Raw genomic sequence first — 12963 nt, 5'->3', positions numbered from 1 at the left:
CGAGAGCAGAGTTCATTAAAAATTAAAATAGGGCGCAATCCAGATGCTGGCCTAGAACAGCGACTACCGTGAAGCAAAACATTTCATTTTCGTATAATTATTGCAGCCCAATGGTATCCCAAACTAGCCAGCTAGAATCCAGCGGCAGTGCCATCACGCGCGCACCAAGCGCAAATGCTGCTGCCTTCGCCTATAGGGCACTTAGCTCACATGCTCCCATAAGTGTGTGTGTGTGTGTGTGTATTTCATAGTGCACGCATTCATATTATTGTTGACCATGAACCAGAAGACAGGCATACGCACAGAAAGAAAGAGCGAGAGAGAGACGCCTGTCACTTCATGTGCGTTCTTCAAACCGAGTTGGCTGGTAGAAAGATACCTCGAGCCCCAAATAGCACAGAGATGGCTGCTTTGTCACCAAAAAAGAAAAAAAAAAAAAGGCTACAAGGGCTAGCGGGAAGAATTTGTTGACAAAATGTGTTGGAATATAAAGAGAGGAGTAACGCAAGCCGTCGGTCCAGGCAAGGTTCTTACAGGCAGAAGAACCACCATCAAAATCCGGGTGATACAGCAGGAAGGAATAAAGGGATAAAGAAAGAAAAAAAAGAAAGGAGGCATCCATTTCATCTAATTTTTCAAGAAACCAACAGCATCAAAATTTTGTAAATACCAGCGTCAATAAGAAGGTGATGTGATGCGGTGATAACGGCGCGCTCTCTGGCAGAGTTAAAGCATGAATGGTCCTCCTCCGCACCAAATGCTAGTGCTGTCAGCAGGACATTCATATGTATAAATATATAGCTGTGATGCCTGATGGGCTCGCGCTAATGACCGCTGCTCTCGCCCGCCACCTTTTACTTTTTCGACAGCCTCTTTATTTTTCAATCCTACCTTTTCCAACGAGGGAACTTCTCCAACCAATACTGCATTTCATTTCATTTTATTTTATTTTTCTTTTGGCATCCGTGAAAAACCTCTCCCTGCGGCGGCATAACCTTACCGGCAGGAGTAGCTTAACAGGAAGGTAGTAGGTAACGGCCCAAAAGAAAATCATACATTAAGAAGGAGAAAGGATTCGGCGTGACGAGGGGCGAACTAAATTCTTTAATCGCTGCAGCTACTATTTTTAGCTAATTGTTGTTCTAAATGGAGGGATCGATAGAGAGAAAAAGAAACCGGAAAGAAGGTCAGGGAGAAATTGTTAGTTTAATGTCTTTAATGGATGGTAGATATATTATTGTTATTATTAGATTTGGAAAAAGTAAGTAGCGGGAATCTTATAGCGAGGCATATAGGGGTGATGTGCACCATGTTCGTTTGGCTGGATTGTTAATGGATTAAAAAAATTGAAAGGAAAAAGAATCAGGGTGAGGGCGTCCCGCTCCGCCCGTATATTCCCACGGCCCAATCCGTCAGCTGTCTCCTCCCAAACAGCGTCCGCTGCTCTTCTAATCACGTGGCAGGCAAGGGGATTGTTTACGAGGAGGGCCCATGTTATTCAACCAATGGAAAGAAGCCACGTACTCAAACACACTCCGGGAGGCTCCGACAGCTGGAGGCCCGTGTCGCGTGAAACGAATCCAGGCCCCCTCGAGTGTCGAGTAATTAGTTAAAGAAAATTTTGGGAAAAGGGGAAGGAAGTTCCCCCAAAATTCCACCATTTCGCCCTGCCTCTCGCTTTCTATTCCAACCCCTTCCTCTCTCTCTCTCTCTCTCTCTCTCTCTCTCATTTCCTCCATTCACCCCCCCTGCCCATTTCAGCATTTCTCCGTCGCTGCGGGTTCCTTTCTCTCTTCTTGGAGGCGTGGGGGAGGGGAAAGGATGGGAGGGTCTTGAAACTTGCGAGAGGAGAAGGGGTTTTGTCGCCCTTGGATCTTTTAGACATCTTGATCTGGTTCAGGTATGGTCTGGTGGTTTAATCGCCTCAAATTACTTTCCCTTTTCTTAAAAATCTGATTTTTGTGTCGTTCTTGATTCTTTTTTTAAAAAAAATTTGGTAGGACATTCTGTTGTTGATTTTAAGTGTCACTTGGGAGCGCTGACAGATGGTTGTGGTGTTCCGAATACTTCTCTTTCGAGACTTCGTTTAAAGAATAGAGAATCTGGCTTTGGTTTGGAAAAAAAAAACTAATCTTTTCATCGGGGGTTAAGATCGTGGCTTCGTTCGGGACTTGGAACTTTCTTCGTTTTTTTCTGTTTTTAGATTACATGGGGTTTCTCGCTTAGCTGCTTTTCTTTATTTATTATTATTCATTCTTCTCATGGATCGGTTTGTCGACTGTTTTTAATGGAACATTTGGCCTGAGATGAAACTGTCTCATGTATTTAGACACGATTATATTACAAAGGTTTCACATTTTTAATTGATTTTTAGGCAGACCCTTCTGTTGTCTAGCGTTAGATTAAAGCAAGATATTTTTCCCCCCTTGAAGCTAGAGATTTATGCTGACTAGTTTGTTTTTTTATTGTTACAGGGTACGATCTGTAATTTTTAATTTTACCTATAAGATGGCCTTCTTCCCTGCCACCAGCTCCAAGTTTCTTGTGTAATTACTTGAGGGTTTGGCACCAAAAAATCCACCAATTATGTACGATAAAAGTTATTACCTATGATACATTCTGCGAATTATACACAGCTCAAAACTGAATTCGATGTGTAATGCTGTAGAGGTGACAAAGTAGCTCCCCTTGATGCAGGAGTATGCTGCCCAATTAGATATATGGAGAATAATTTACAGTGCAAAACATGAAGTTTCTAATGATAGCAGAATGAATAACATGAGGAGAAAAAAGAAAAACTTATTGGGCATAATAAAGTTTGGGATGCATGAAAATTTTTGATTGGAGTTATCATGCACAAGCAGGGTGAAATGTTACAATAGGAACTGTTAGTTTGCTTGTGAGTAATTGAGTGCGTGGAGCAAGTGCATGAACAACCGTTGGAATAATTATCTGAGGATTTACATTTTGAAATTTGAAGGAAATTTCTGAGATGCAAACTGTCAGAGTTCTCATTTAAAGTGCTTAACACTGTTGAATGATGTTGCTGGAAGAATCCTATCTATTTTCATGATCGACAGAATCAAAATCCATCTTCTTGACATGGATACTTATCTGTACTGCCTAACTAGTACGTATTTCATGATTGTGTATGGATATTAGAGAAGCAAAATCCTCAATTCATAGAAGATTAGGGATGCTTTTTTACATGTTTTATCTTTTCGACGATAGAAAAGGTTTCAATATCGACGAATGTGGTGTGAAAATTTTTAGTTCCTCCATCATCACTTTGAAATGATATGTGTTTTATGAGTGCTCTTTGTTCTTAAAGTTTGGTCTTTGCATTATACTTTGATATGATCATACTGTGCTGATATAGACCTTCTCATTCTGGTGTTAATTTTCTGCTCATGATAACATTAGAGAACTTGAGAAAAATGTGGAGTGGAATTGATAGATCAGGAATCTTGAGGCACGTGGTGGTGATGAAAAACTCACATCCAGGCCTTAGTAAATATCCAACTCAAATACAAAGTGTACAAGCAATCCAATCTTTTATTCTTCTGGTCTTTAATGACTGTATGATAACCCTATTTACCATGCATCCTCAAGTATATATGTTGTACACTTGCACTATGACTTATTGCATTTCATATCCCTGTTTATCTTGTTTAGCTGCTGAGTATCCATTAGATACATTTCACATATTTTATTTTTTAAGTGCATCGAATACCCTGAAGATATCAAATCCTCCTCTTCTTCACGCTCTACCTTATTATGGCAAGGCAATGCTGAATGGATTACATGTTATGCTCTAGTATATTAAGTGAAGAGTAATTTTTGAACTGAAAAAACATGCATGGAGGCCTGCCTAAAGCTCTAGGCGCTGAATGGATGTGACATGCATTATTAGGGTGCTCAAATATATGCAATTATTGTATCTTGGGCCTATATTCAATTGTATATGTATTATAAAACATTAGCTTCTTTTGTAATGTAACATTAGTATGGAGTTGTTACCCTATCACTATGTCAATGTTCACAATGGAGGTTATGTGGAAACATTCTATGGATACGGAGGAACAAACTGATGACATGGTTCTGCATATATGTTTTCGGATCCCTCAAATTGATGGATGCATTACTTTTGGATAAAAGAAAAGATCTTGAAATTTATTTCCCTGGCTAGCTGCAAAGGCATTGTTTTTGTTGATATCTTGTCCCTACTCTTGTTGGTAACAATGCCAGGGATCCAGTGTCTTCCCCAATTTTCCATTATATGTCTTAATAGACGAGTTAGATAAGTTTTTTGGTTTCCAGCATCAATCGATAATTTACATGTTGATCATTTAGCAAAGAAATCAAAATTTAAATTTGCAAAGCAAGGAACGTTGAGTGCGGATAAATGTGCACATGTATGCATGTGCATATACACAGAGAAGTTTTCTTTGGTTATTTTTATCTCTTATGTTTGTTAATCATGTTTCTGTACTGATGAAGACTTGCTTGTCTTATTTGCAATCTCACAGTGCACTGCTGCTGATTTATTTAAATAAGGAGTGAACCAGAAGAAAGTCTATTTGAATAGCAAATAATAGTTTCTGGCTTTTTATTTTTGCTATGCAGGCTGCTTGAGTTCAAGTGACATAGTTGAGTGGTTGCATGTGACGGACGGTATTGTAGCACCTCCTGGTTTCTGCTTTTCTGAAGATCCAGGGAAGAACAACCTGCCTAATGCAAGGGCAAAGGAGTTCTGTGGAACCCTTCCCTGAAGCATTTGAGTTTGACAATGTATCAAGTTCGAGCAATTCTGCCATTGATCAACAAATGTACTGGAATAACATGCTTCTTGATCCAGTAGAGACCCAGAACCTACCAGATTATCTAGTATCTCCCAGTGATGCTAATATGTCATATGTAAACATGGCTGCTCGAGATGATTCTCGACTGGGCATCTGGAACGCAGGGGAATCTAGCTCAAGAGAACACTCACTAAACCATGGCAGCCATGATGAAATCAAAATGGAGCATGGGTGGGCACCACTGACAATTAACATGGGAGGTAGCCTGAGGATAGAGGAAAGGCGTTTTGAAGCAGCCAGTATGCTTTCTCTGGAAAATGCCAACATTAATCTTAATGCAACTCAAGTTGACAATGAGCAATCTGTTCAGGATTCCAATTTAAATGATCTCCCTCGGAACTCAGAACACAATGCTGGTCTCGTTGATATCAACAGCGAGGTTTCAGAAGCAAGGCTATGCCCTCATCCTACTTATACCCCAGGCTTATTAGAACTTGAGCATGTTCCATCTTTGAATGGTCCTTCAAATTTTTGTGGAAATTCTTCTGGAGGGATTGGCTTTATGCCAGAAGATGGTGATGGGAGGCCAGGAAGTTCATTGGATGGTCGGCGCTTAGCCTGCAAAAGGAAAAACATTGGAGGTGTACCTGCTGGAAGTGCAAGCTTTATACACCAAGGCGAGAATAGTTTACTGCATTCTGCTTCTTCTAGTTATAATCCTGCTACTGGTTTAAGTATAGGTAGCTCGTCAGATTATCTATCTGTTGCAAATCCTTCTGAAGGACAGCTAAACGCAGGTTTTGGCACCATCATGAGGGAAGTGGATTCTGAATGCTATCCTTCTGCAAGCACAGCAGGCAATGCAGATAACTCACGTAGAAGTTTTCGATTGAGAATGAACCCTGCCCAACAACATGATATTTCCCCATTTAATTCATGGTCCTCAGGGAATACTGTGAGGCGCTTTAATGTACCATCACCCAATCAACCACCTTTCCATCCTATCCCATTTAGTCAGCCACTAGAACCACTGCCAATAGGTGCTAGTTCAAGCTCACATGGTCAGCCTCATGTGCCAGTTATTCCTGGTCTGCCTCAAACACTGTACCATTTCCCATGGACTGGAGCTTCCAGTTCAAGAATTGGTGGTTCATTGGGCTCTGTCAACTCAGAGGAGAGAGTGACTGTTATGCGAGAGGACACAAACTCAAGAAACATGACAATAAACAATGCGTCAGATTTTGTTTCAACACCTGATATGAGACATTTGGTGCAAGACCGGACAAATCGGAATCTGTCTGATAGGAGCACTAGCATTGCTGGAAATGGAGTGCCTACTTCACAAACTGGCACTACTTCGGTGGTCCATCCAACGGTAGGATCTACCTGGGTTTCTCATCAAAATCCCCCTAACCGATATCCTCAGAGCTTAACAGATGGTGTTCGGCGGTCATCGTTACCGTCTGGTGGCTCTGAATCTGGAGGTCAGATGGGTAACTTTTCTCTACAACGTTCTGGTCACTCTATCACATCACAGGGGAGAGGTCATCAATCTGGAGCTGTTTTCCGTGGTCATCAGCAGCTGCCCATGAGGTCAGCATTTTTAATGGACCAACAAAATGATAATGTTTTTGGTGTTCCCTTGACTATGAGGAGTATAATAGCTGCAAGGGAAGGGAGAAGCAGGATGATATCAGAGGTATGTTTTGGGTACAATCATTTTCTCGACTATTTAGGATTTTTCATTAGTTGCATATGTGGTTTCATTGTAGGAAGGAAATTGGATTTGCGATCCTTTTGCTTAATGAATCTTTAATATTCTGGAAGCAGTAATGTTTTTCACTAAGATATCAACACTCCCAAATAATCATACTATCAACCTACCATGTGCTGATTAGTCTACTGCCTTAAATTGGTCTTACATTAAGTCATATGGGGATCGAGTGAGAAAGTGTCATATACGTTCATAAGTTCACATTGATAGCTGTGAAGTTGTATACACTGCTTTATAGAAAATAGCCTTTATCATCCAACAATTTGAATCATTTAAAAAAAAAAATTCTTTTATATTTAAACCATGGATATATCATCTCTTCGTCCATATGAAGACCACATATCATTCTAGAATTGCCCATTTTGGTGGGGTCATATGCACTAATATGATACAACTAGGTTCTTCAATAAACTGATGGAGGCCATTGTACTGCTTTTGTTTTCCTTTTGAAAATCTTGCGCCTTTATGTCTTGTAACCAAATTATTGCTCCATGCTTTGTTTTAGTTGGAACAAGCTTATTTTTCAGAACTATTTGACCATTCTAGTGTCTTCTATGTTAGAGTGATGGTTTGTATTTTCAATCTGCTGTTCCTTAGAGTTTGGTTTCATAATGCTTCTCATTCATTTATTGGGCATTTTTATGCCTTCAAGATCACAAAGAAAAGAAACTGGCTAAATCCAAAATAAAAAGGCTTAATTTAATTGGATTTGCATTTGACTTGGTCTTTTTGGTATTTAATTTCAGATTTTTCTAAAACTTTATGCTTTTACTGAAATTACTTGTGAAAATAACCCTGAATGGAAAGTTTAATATGTACTAGATCTCTATTAACTGATCTAAGTTCAAAGTCTTTTCTGTGAAAATGAATTGATTCTTTTTTACTGCTTAATTAACAAACAAGAAACATAGGAGGTGACAAATTTTTCAAATAACTTATACTAATATATAATTACGTAGTACTCCTTACAAATGATTTTAAGATCACTCTCTTCTGATAACTGTTTTCCTTTGCTCTACTTCTAATGACCATGTTAATGTTAAGGTTACATGATATTCCCTGTCTCCAGTGATGAAACAATATATGATTTTGTCTTCATTGAATACGTATTTGTTTTTTTTTTTACCAGATTCGTAGTGCACTGGAATCTATGCGTAGGGTGGGAAATTTACGATTTGAGGTCAGTCTTCCAACGACTTTGTTCTTAAGCATGGCACGATTAGTTTTTTGATTGTTTTAACATTGGAAATTAATTGTTTGATGTCTGCTTGTTCTCCCCTCTTCAATTCCCAATGAACAACATGATCTTGACCTATCATTTGTTCAATTTGGTCGATCTGATAGTTAGTTAAGTCATTCATCTTGATGTTCCCACTGATAACTAATCGACAATTGCTAAATAGGAATCATTGTAGTGAGGATTAGAAACGTTTGCAGATATAAATGTAGAATTATGACCTAAAACATGCTGGAGACTTGGTGGTTACACATGGAAAAGTACTAAAGAAACTAGTCTGCAGTTGTTTTTCACCGGTTTCTTCATAATTTATATGTGCAGTTGAGCAATTCTTAAATTAGTTTTCTATGCATTTCATGCTCATTTTACTTTATTTTGGAAGGCTGGATCATATTCATTTCTTGAAGATGTTTCCTGGTAAAAGTTATGTTGTTTCGAGGCCGTATTTTGGTTATGAAGGTCCAAGTTCAGTTTGCTTATACGGATGCAACCTGGTTGTTTGCTATGAACTTAAAGAGTACACTTCCCTAAATCATAAAAATTGCTTTATCTTGATTCATACTTTCTCTACCCTGAAAGATGCAGCATCTTGAAAGAAATTCCCTGATTCCGTAAATTTTTTAAAAGTATTTTGAACAAGCTTCATGTGCATTTCTATGCTTGCTTTCTTATATTTTAGTAAATTAAATCAAAGCTGTTTTGTATTCCTCAGGAGCTAGGATAATTACAGTGTCGCTTAGATGAGGCCTGACTCTACCTGACTCTATCCTAACTCATCCTTTCTTTTCCAAACATAGGTGGAGAGCTGAAAGGAATATGTGTCCATAGCTCGCTGTCTTGCAGCAAATCGATATTTGTTTTATCACAATTCATATGGTTGATTGGGACAATGTCCAACACAGATGCACATGTTGGGTGCTCGCTGAAATAGAGGAAGAAGTAAAATCCGAGTGACTATTTACTTCTTGTTAGTTTCATACTTTCTATTATGTTCAATAGGTCCTTTATCAGAAAAGGATAAAAATATGATATAAAACACGAAAATAAACATTTTCTAGTTGACAGCTAACTATGACTTTTCGTCAGATGTTAATATTATGAACTATCATATAGTTGCTAGGTATTTAAACTTTGGTTGTATGCATCAAATGCCAAAAGAATAACTTCGTTTAGCATGAGACAACCATGCTAGCTATTATATCACAGTAAAATGTTGTTTATAATAAAAAAAAGATACCATATTGTAAAATCATGCAAGGCTTCCTCTTTGTTTGTCTTCTGAGTATTTTATTAGGGAGAAGAGGAAAATAGTTCATGAAGAATTTCTGAAAGTCTGATGCTTGGTAGCTATAGGAATCGTCTACATCAGAGTACTCAAGGTGGAGGCTTATCTCCTTGCATTCTTTAGGGGCATGTTTGTCTAGAAATGTGGGTGAAATTTTAAAATATCAATAGAAAAGTATTTAATTCTTGACGAGCCAACCTTATCCGTGCACAGCTCACATTGTTCTAGAAAGGTAATTGGGTTGTTTAGGCTAGCTAGATACCCTGGACACATGAGGGCCTGACCATCTAAGTGGCCGCTGCATGCAGTTGGCTGTCTGTCACCCACAACCTGCTAAGTCTATGCAGCTCAGGTTTTAAATAGTCTGGCGGTCTGGTATTACTAAGGGTTGGTTGAGGTATGACCCTCAATCTTTTTATTGGTGCCCAAACACCTTGGTTACAACTTACAGGTTTGACCAGTATTTGGTTATTTTTTCATTTTTTGATGTTTGATTTATTGATATAATTTGATATTGCTCATTGCATTATTATTAAGCATGTATTGAGTATGTGCGATTATTGTATACTCTGCAGGGAGAAAATTATTTTACCGGCCAGCATGCCATCTTGTGCGATTATGTTTATAGTTTTAAATAATTTTATAAGATCTTCCTAGGATGCATTCCACCTGCCGATTGCAGCTCTCTTTAGATACTCCTATTGCCTTTCTTTATGTACCGCAAGATTGAGCATAACCTCATTTTCACATAATTAACAAAGCATCCTCATGTCTTGTGGTGGAGGCGGCTCTATAGATATTGTAACATGTTAGGTCAAGCTTGAGGTAGGTCATGACAGCAGTTAAGGATTCTTCATAGAGTAGACGATTCAGGCCTTCAAAATGGCTAATTCAATTGAACCTGATCTCTTTTACCACAACCACATTATTCTATGAGCTGATCGGGTTAACTATTGAATAGTGTTTGTCTGTATGTGCGTTTATAGGTCTTTTAAGTTGCAGACAAATTATTCTCAAGATTTGCAGACGAAGGTCATACTGATTTCTTGGCTCACTGTATGTTTCTGGACTCAGACAGAGATGTTCTGTGCCATTTGATCCCATGCGACACCCTTTTTTTTTTGCTTGAGCGCCTTTCTGTAGGCTCGATATCCAGTTATGCTAGTTCGGCTATTGTATGCCTTTCATCTCTTGAGTGCTCCCTCTATGTTCCCCCCTGCACCATTTGGACTCATCCCATGATCCATGTTAGTAGGGTGCCATTGGTTGACCTATTTGAAGCACTTATATTTCGCTCTAGTTTAAAATGCCAAATGCATGATTTAATTCCGATATGGCATGGCCATAGTCATATAGCATGTGCTGAGGAATTTTGATTTGACAACAAGATAGGATTGGAGGCCTTGCCTTGCCTATAATATATATGTATATATTCTGTTAAATAAAATAATTGAAGATGTGGAGTTTTGTAGGTATAAAATGAAACTTACATCCATTGTTTTCTTTTGTGATATGTTTAGCATGCTTTAAAAGTTTGCCTTATTTATTTTTGCTTTTGTTTTTGTTACATTAGAAAAGTTATACATATTGAAATTTGCTAGAGTATGTCATTTTGACATGTTGCAACCTGATTGCTTGTGTTAGATTTATTTCAGCAATTGATAAGGGATATCTTTTGAAATAAAAATTATTGATCTTAGAGGATATTAAAATATCATACGAACAAGTGAATGACAAGACATATGGGTGATCATAGTCGTCTATGCAGTTTACGTTTGCATGAAAGCTTTATTGTTGGTTTCATTGTATGCAAAATTAAAAGTTATTGACAACTATTGGAATATTATGTTAGAAGCTTGTTGGACAAGGTGATTGAAGCCTTAATCATATGCATGAGCTCAATGGAACCAAATCGCACCAGTCTGCTTACCGCTGTGAATGTGGAAGATGTGCGGTATTTCCCTTTTTTTTTAAAAAGAAAAAGTGAGAGCTTGTTATTGTGGTTCAAGAAAGCGCAGAGACCGTCTGGTGTCTGCTAATCGGTTTTCTCCACGTTGATGTAAAATTGCCCACATAAATGTCATGAGCTACTAAAAACAGGACAAAGAGGAGACTAGCCTAATATCAACAATCTTGTAAAATGATATGATCTTTCAATCTTTTTTCTTTTGGAGTTTGACGTGTAGTGATTGTAACTGGCCAGGATATCTTGATCCTCGACCAGTCTGCCTTTTATGGGGTTGCTGACTTGCACGACAGGCATAGAGACATGCGGCTTGATGTAGATAATATGTCTTATGAGGCAAGAGCTTCCTTCTCATGAGATACATAGTTAAAATCCTTTTCACAGTTGGAGGTCATTTAACCCGATTATCTCATCGACCGCAGGAATTATTGGCACTGGAAGAGCGGATAGGAAATGTGAGCACCGGACTCAGCGAGGAAGTGATTTTGAAGTGTCTAAAGCAGCGGAAATATTTATTGGGTAACGTGGAAGAATCTATGGAAGTTGAACCGTGCTGTATCTGTCAGGTGTGATTCCTATCCGGTTCTTGACTTTTGGCCTCTTCAGTGGGCATTACTAACGAAGTGTCTGATTCTTCTGTTCAGGAAGAATATGTCCAAGGGGAGGACCTTGGGATGCTGGATTGCGGACACGAGTTCCATACAGCTTGCATCAAACAATGGCTGACGCACAAGAATTTGTGCCCCATTTGTAAAAGCACTGCTCTTGCGACATGAGGGAGTGGGAAGCGACACATCTCCTGCTTCAGTTCTCTGATTGGATAGATGACCGTGCTCTGCATGAGCTATTTCTTTGCCTCGAAATCATTAAATCCATTGACACTGGTGGATAATTTTTTTTCTTTTTCCCCCCTTGACTTCCTCTTTGCAAATTTTGCCATTCCTTGAAGTTGTTTTCCTGCTGACTGCGCTACCCTCTGAATGAATAAACCCAGCAACTGTGTATATAACATTTGACATCAGGAGCTTGATAGGTGCTGTGCTGTGAATTTAATCTCTCCGTTTTGCAAGCTAGAGGTCAGCAGGTAGAATTGGAGAACCAAGAAGATCATGGCCAAAATGCTCCAGTGTTTTGTTGCCGTTACCGAGGATCGATGCGTTTTGTGCTTGCTGCTCGGTTCTGTTCATGTTGGTTCGGTGGACTCTGTTATCTGCCGAAAGCGGCGCAATCTCAGCTTGTTTCTTTGTTTTACCTGAGATGGCATCCGCTTTCTGATGTGTTTTGGACCAATGCCTGTATCAGAATTTGCTGGCCTGCTGAGTGGACCTGCGGGATCTAGCTGATGCAGGTCTGGAATAGATTGAAACTTTGATTTTCATGTATGATGCATCTTGGAACCGGTCTTGGCCAGTGTGGCAAACCGACCAACAAGAGCTCACCAGATGGTCCATTTAGGATGCATGGAGAATTCTTCATAGTTCAAACTTTCCTTCCAGCTAGTAGTAGTTTGGCTATCATCGCAAATTATTTTTATTCAAACTTGATATGCAAGTAATTCATACGGTCGAGAGGCACAAACATGATTTAAAGGCGAAATATGCAGGTTATTATTGTAACGGCTCGTGCACATGTCCAAACTACTTGGCTATGGACTCTAGTTCTCGTTTTTTTATTGCATCTCCAGAGGCCCTTTAGGTAAGTTTTTTTTTTCTGATCCTATTATACTCTATTTGCTACTCTCAAACTCTCTCTTATTTTTTGAGAGTCATGTTTTGCTACTCTCAAACTTTTCTCTTTTGACTTAGGCATTATGGGATTTTTGTCGGAGTTTTTCTATTTTTGTTGTTTTAGGATGCATCCAGTGTCAAAGCAATGGTATGAGCAAAACCTCCATCATCC

At 38.9% G+C, this 12963-nt stretch overlaps 1 protein-coding gene across 3 annotated transcripts; it reads left to right on the top strand.

Annotated features, from left to right (window-relative positions):
- Window positions 1-1648: 1648 nt before the first annotated feature.
- LOC103713769 (probable E3 ubiquitin-protein ligase HIP1) lies at window positions 1649-12133 on the top strand. 3 transcript variants are annotated; one of them, XM_039131344.1, is made up of 7 exons: window positions 1649-1900; window positions 2475-2588; window positions 4627-6501; window positions 7706-7756; window positions 11302-11400; window positions 11487-11630; window positions 11709-12133. In XM_039131344.1, exons 3-7 carry the CDS (start codon window positions 4735-4737, stop codon window positions 11838-11840), a joined length of 2193 nt encoding a protein of 730 aa, XP_038987272.1. In that variant the 5' UTR covers window positions 1649-1900; window positions 2475-2588; window positions 4627-4734; the 3' UTR covers window positions 11841-12133. The 3 variants fall into 3 exon arrangements, with proteins under 3 accessions (XP_038987272.1, XP_008799012.2, XP_038987273.1); XM_008800790.4 differs by lacking the exon at window positions 2475-2588; XM_039131345.1 differs by lacking the exons at window positions 1649-1900; window positions 2475-2588 and adding an exon at window positions 2628-3130.
- The last annotated feature ends 830 nt before the right edge of the window (window positions 12134-12963 follow it).

Source organism: Phoenix dactylifera, chromosome 11 (genome assembly GCF_009389715.1).
Source record: "Phoenix dactylifera cultivar Barhee BC4 chromosome 11, palm_55x_up_171113_PBpolish2nd_filt_p, whole genome shotgun sequence".
NCBI classification, from domain to species: Eukaryota; Viridiplantae; Streptophyta; class Magnoliopsida; order Arecales; family Arecaceae; genus Phoenix; species Phoenix dactylifera.
The sequence above is the reverse complement of the archived record's forward strand: the minus strand, read 5'-3'. Positions and strand labels throughout refer to the sequence as shown.

Bases quoted from the DNA above. Each gene is read 5' to 3' on its own strand.
- LOC103713769 (XM_008800790.4), top strand. From the start codon at position 4,735: ATGCAAGGGCAAAGGAGTTCTGTGGAACCCTTCCCTGAAGCATTTGAG. The intron at 6,502-7,705 runs GTATGTTTTGGG...TTTTTTTACCAG, and splicing joins GAAGCAGGATGATATCAGAG to ATTCGTAGTGCACTGGAATC. The intron at 11,401-11,486 runs GCAAGAGCTTCC...CATCGACCGCAG, and splicing joins TAGATAATATGTCTTATGAG to GAATTATTGGCACTGGAAGA.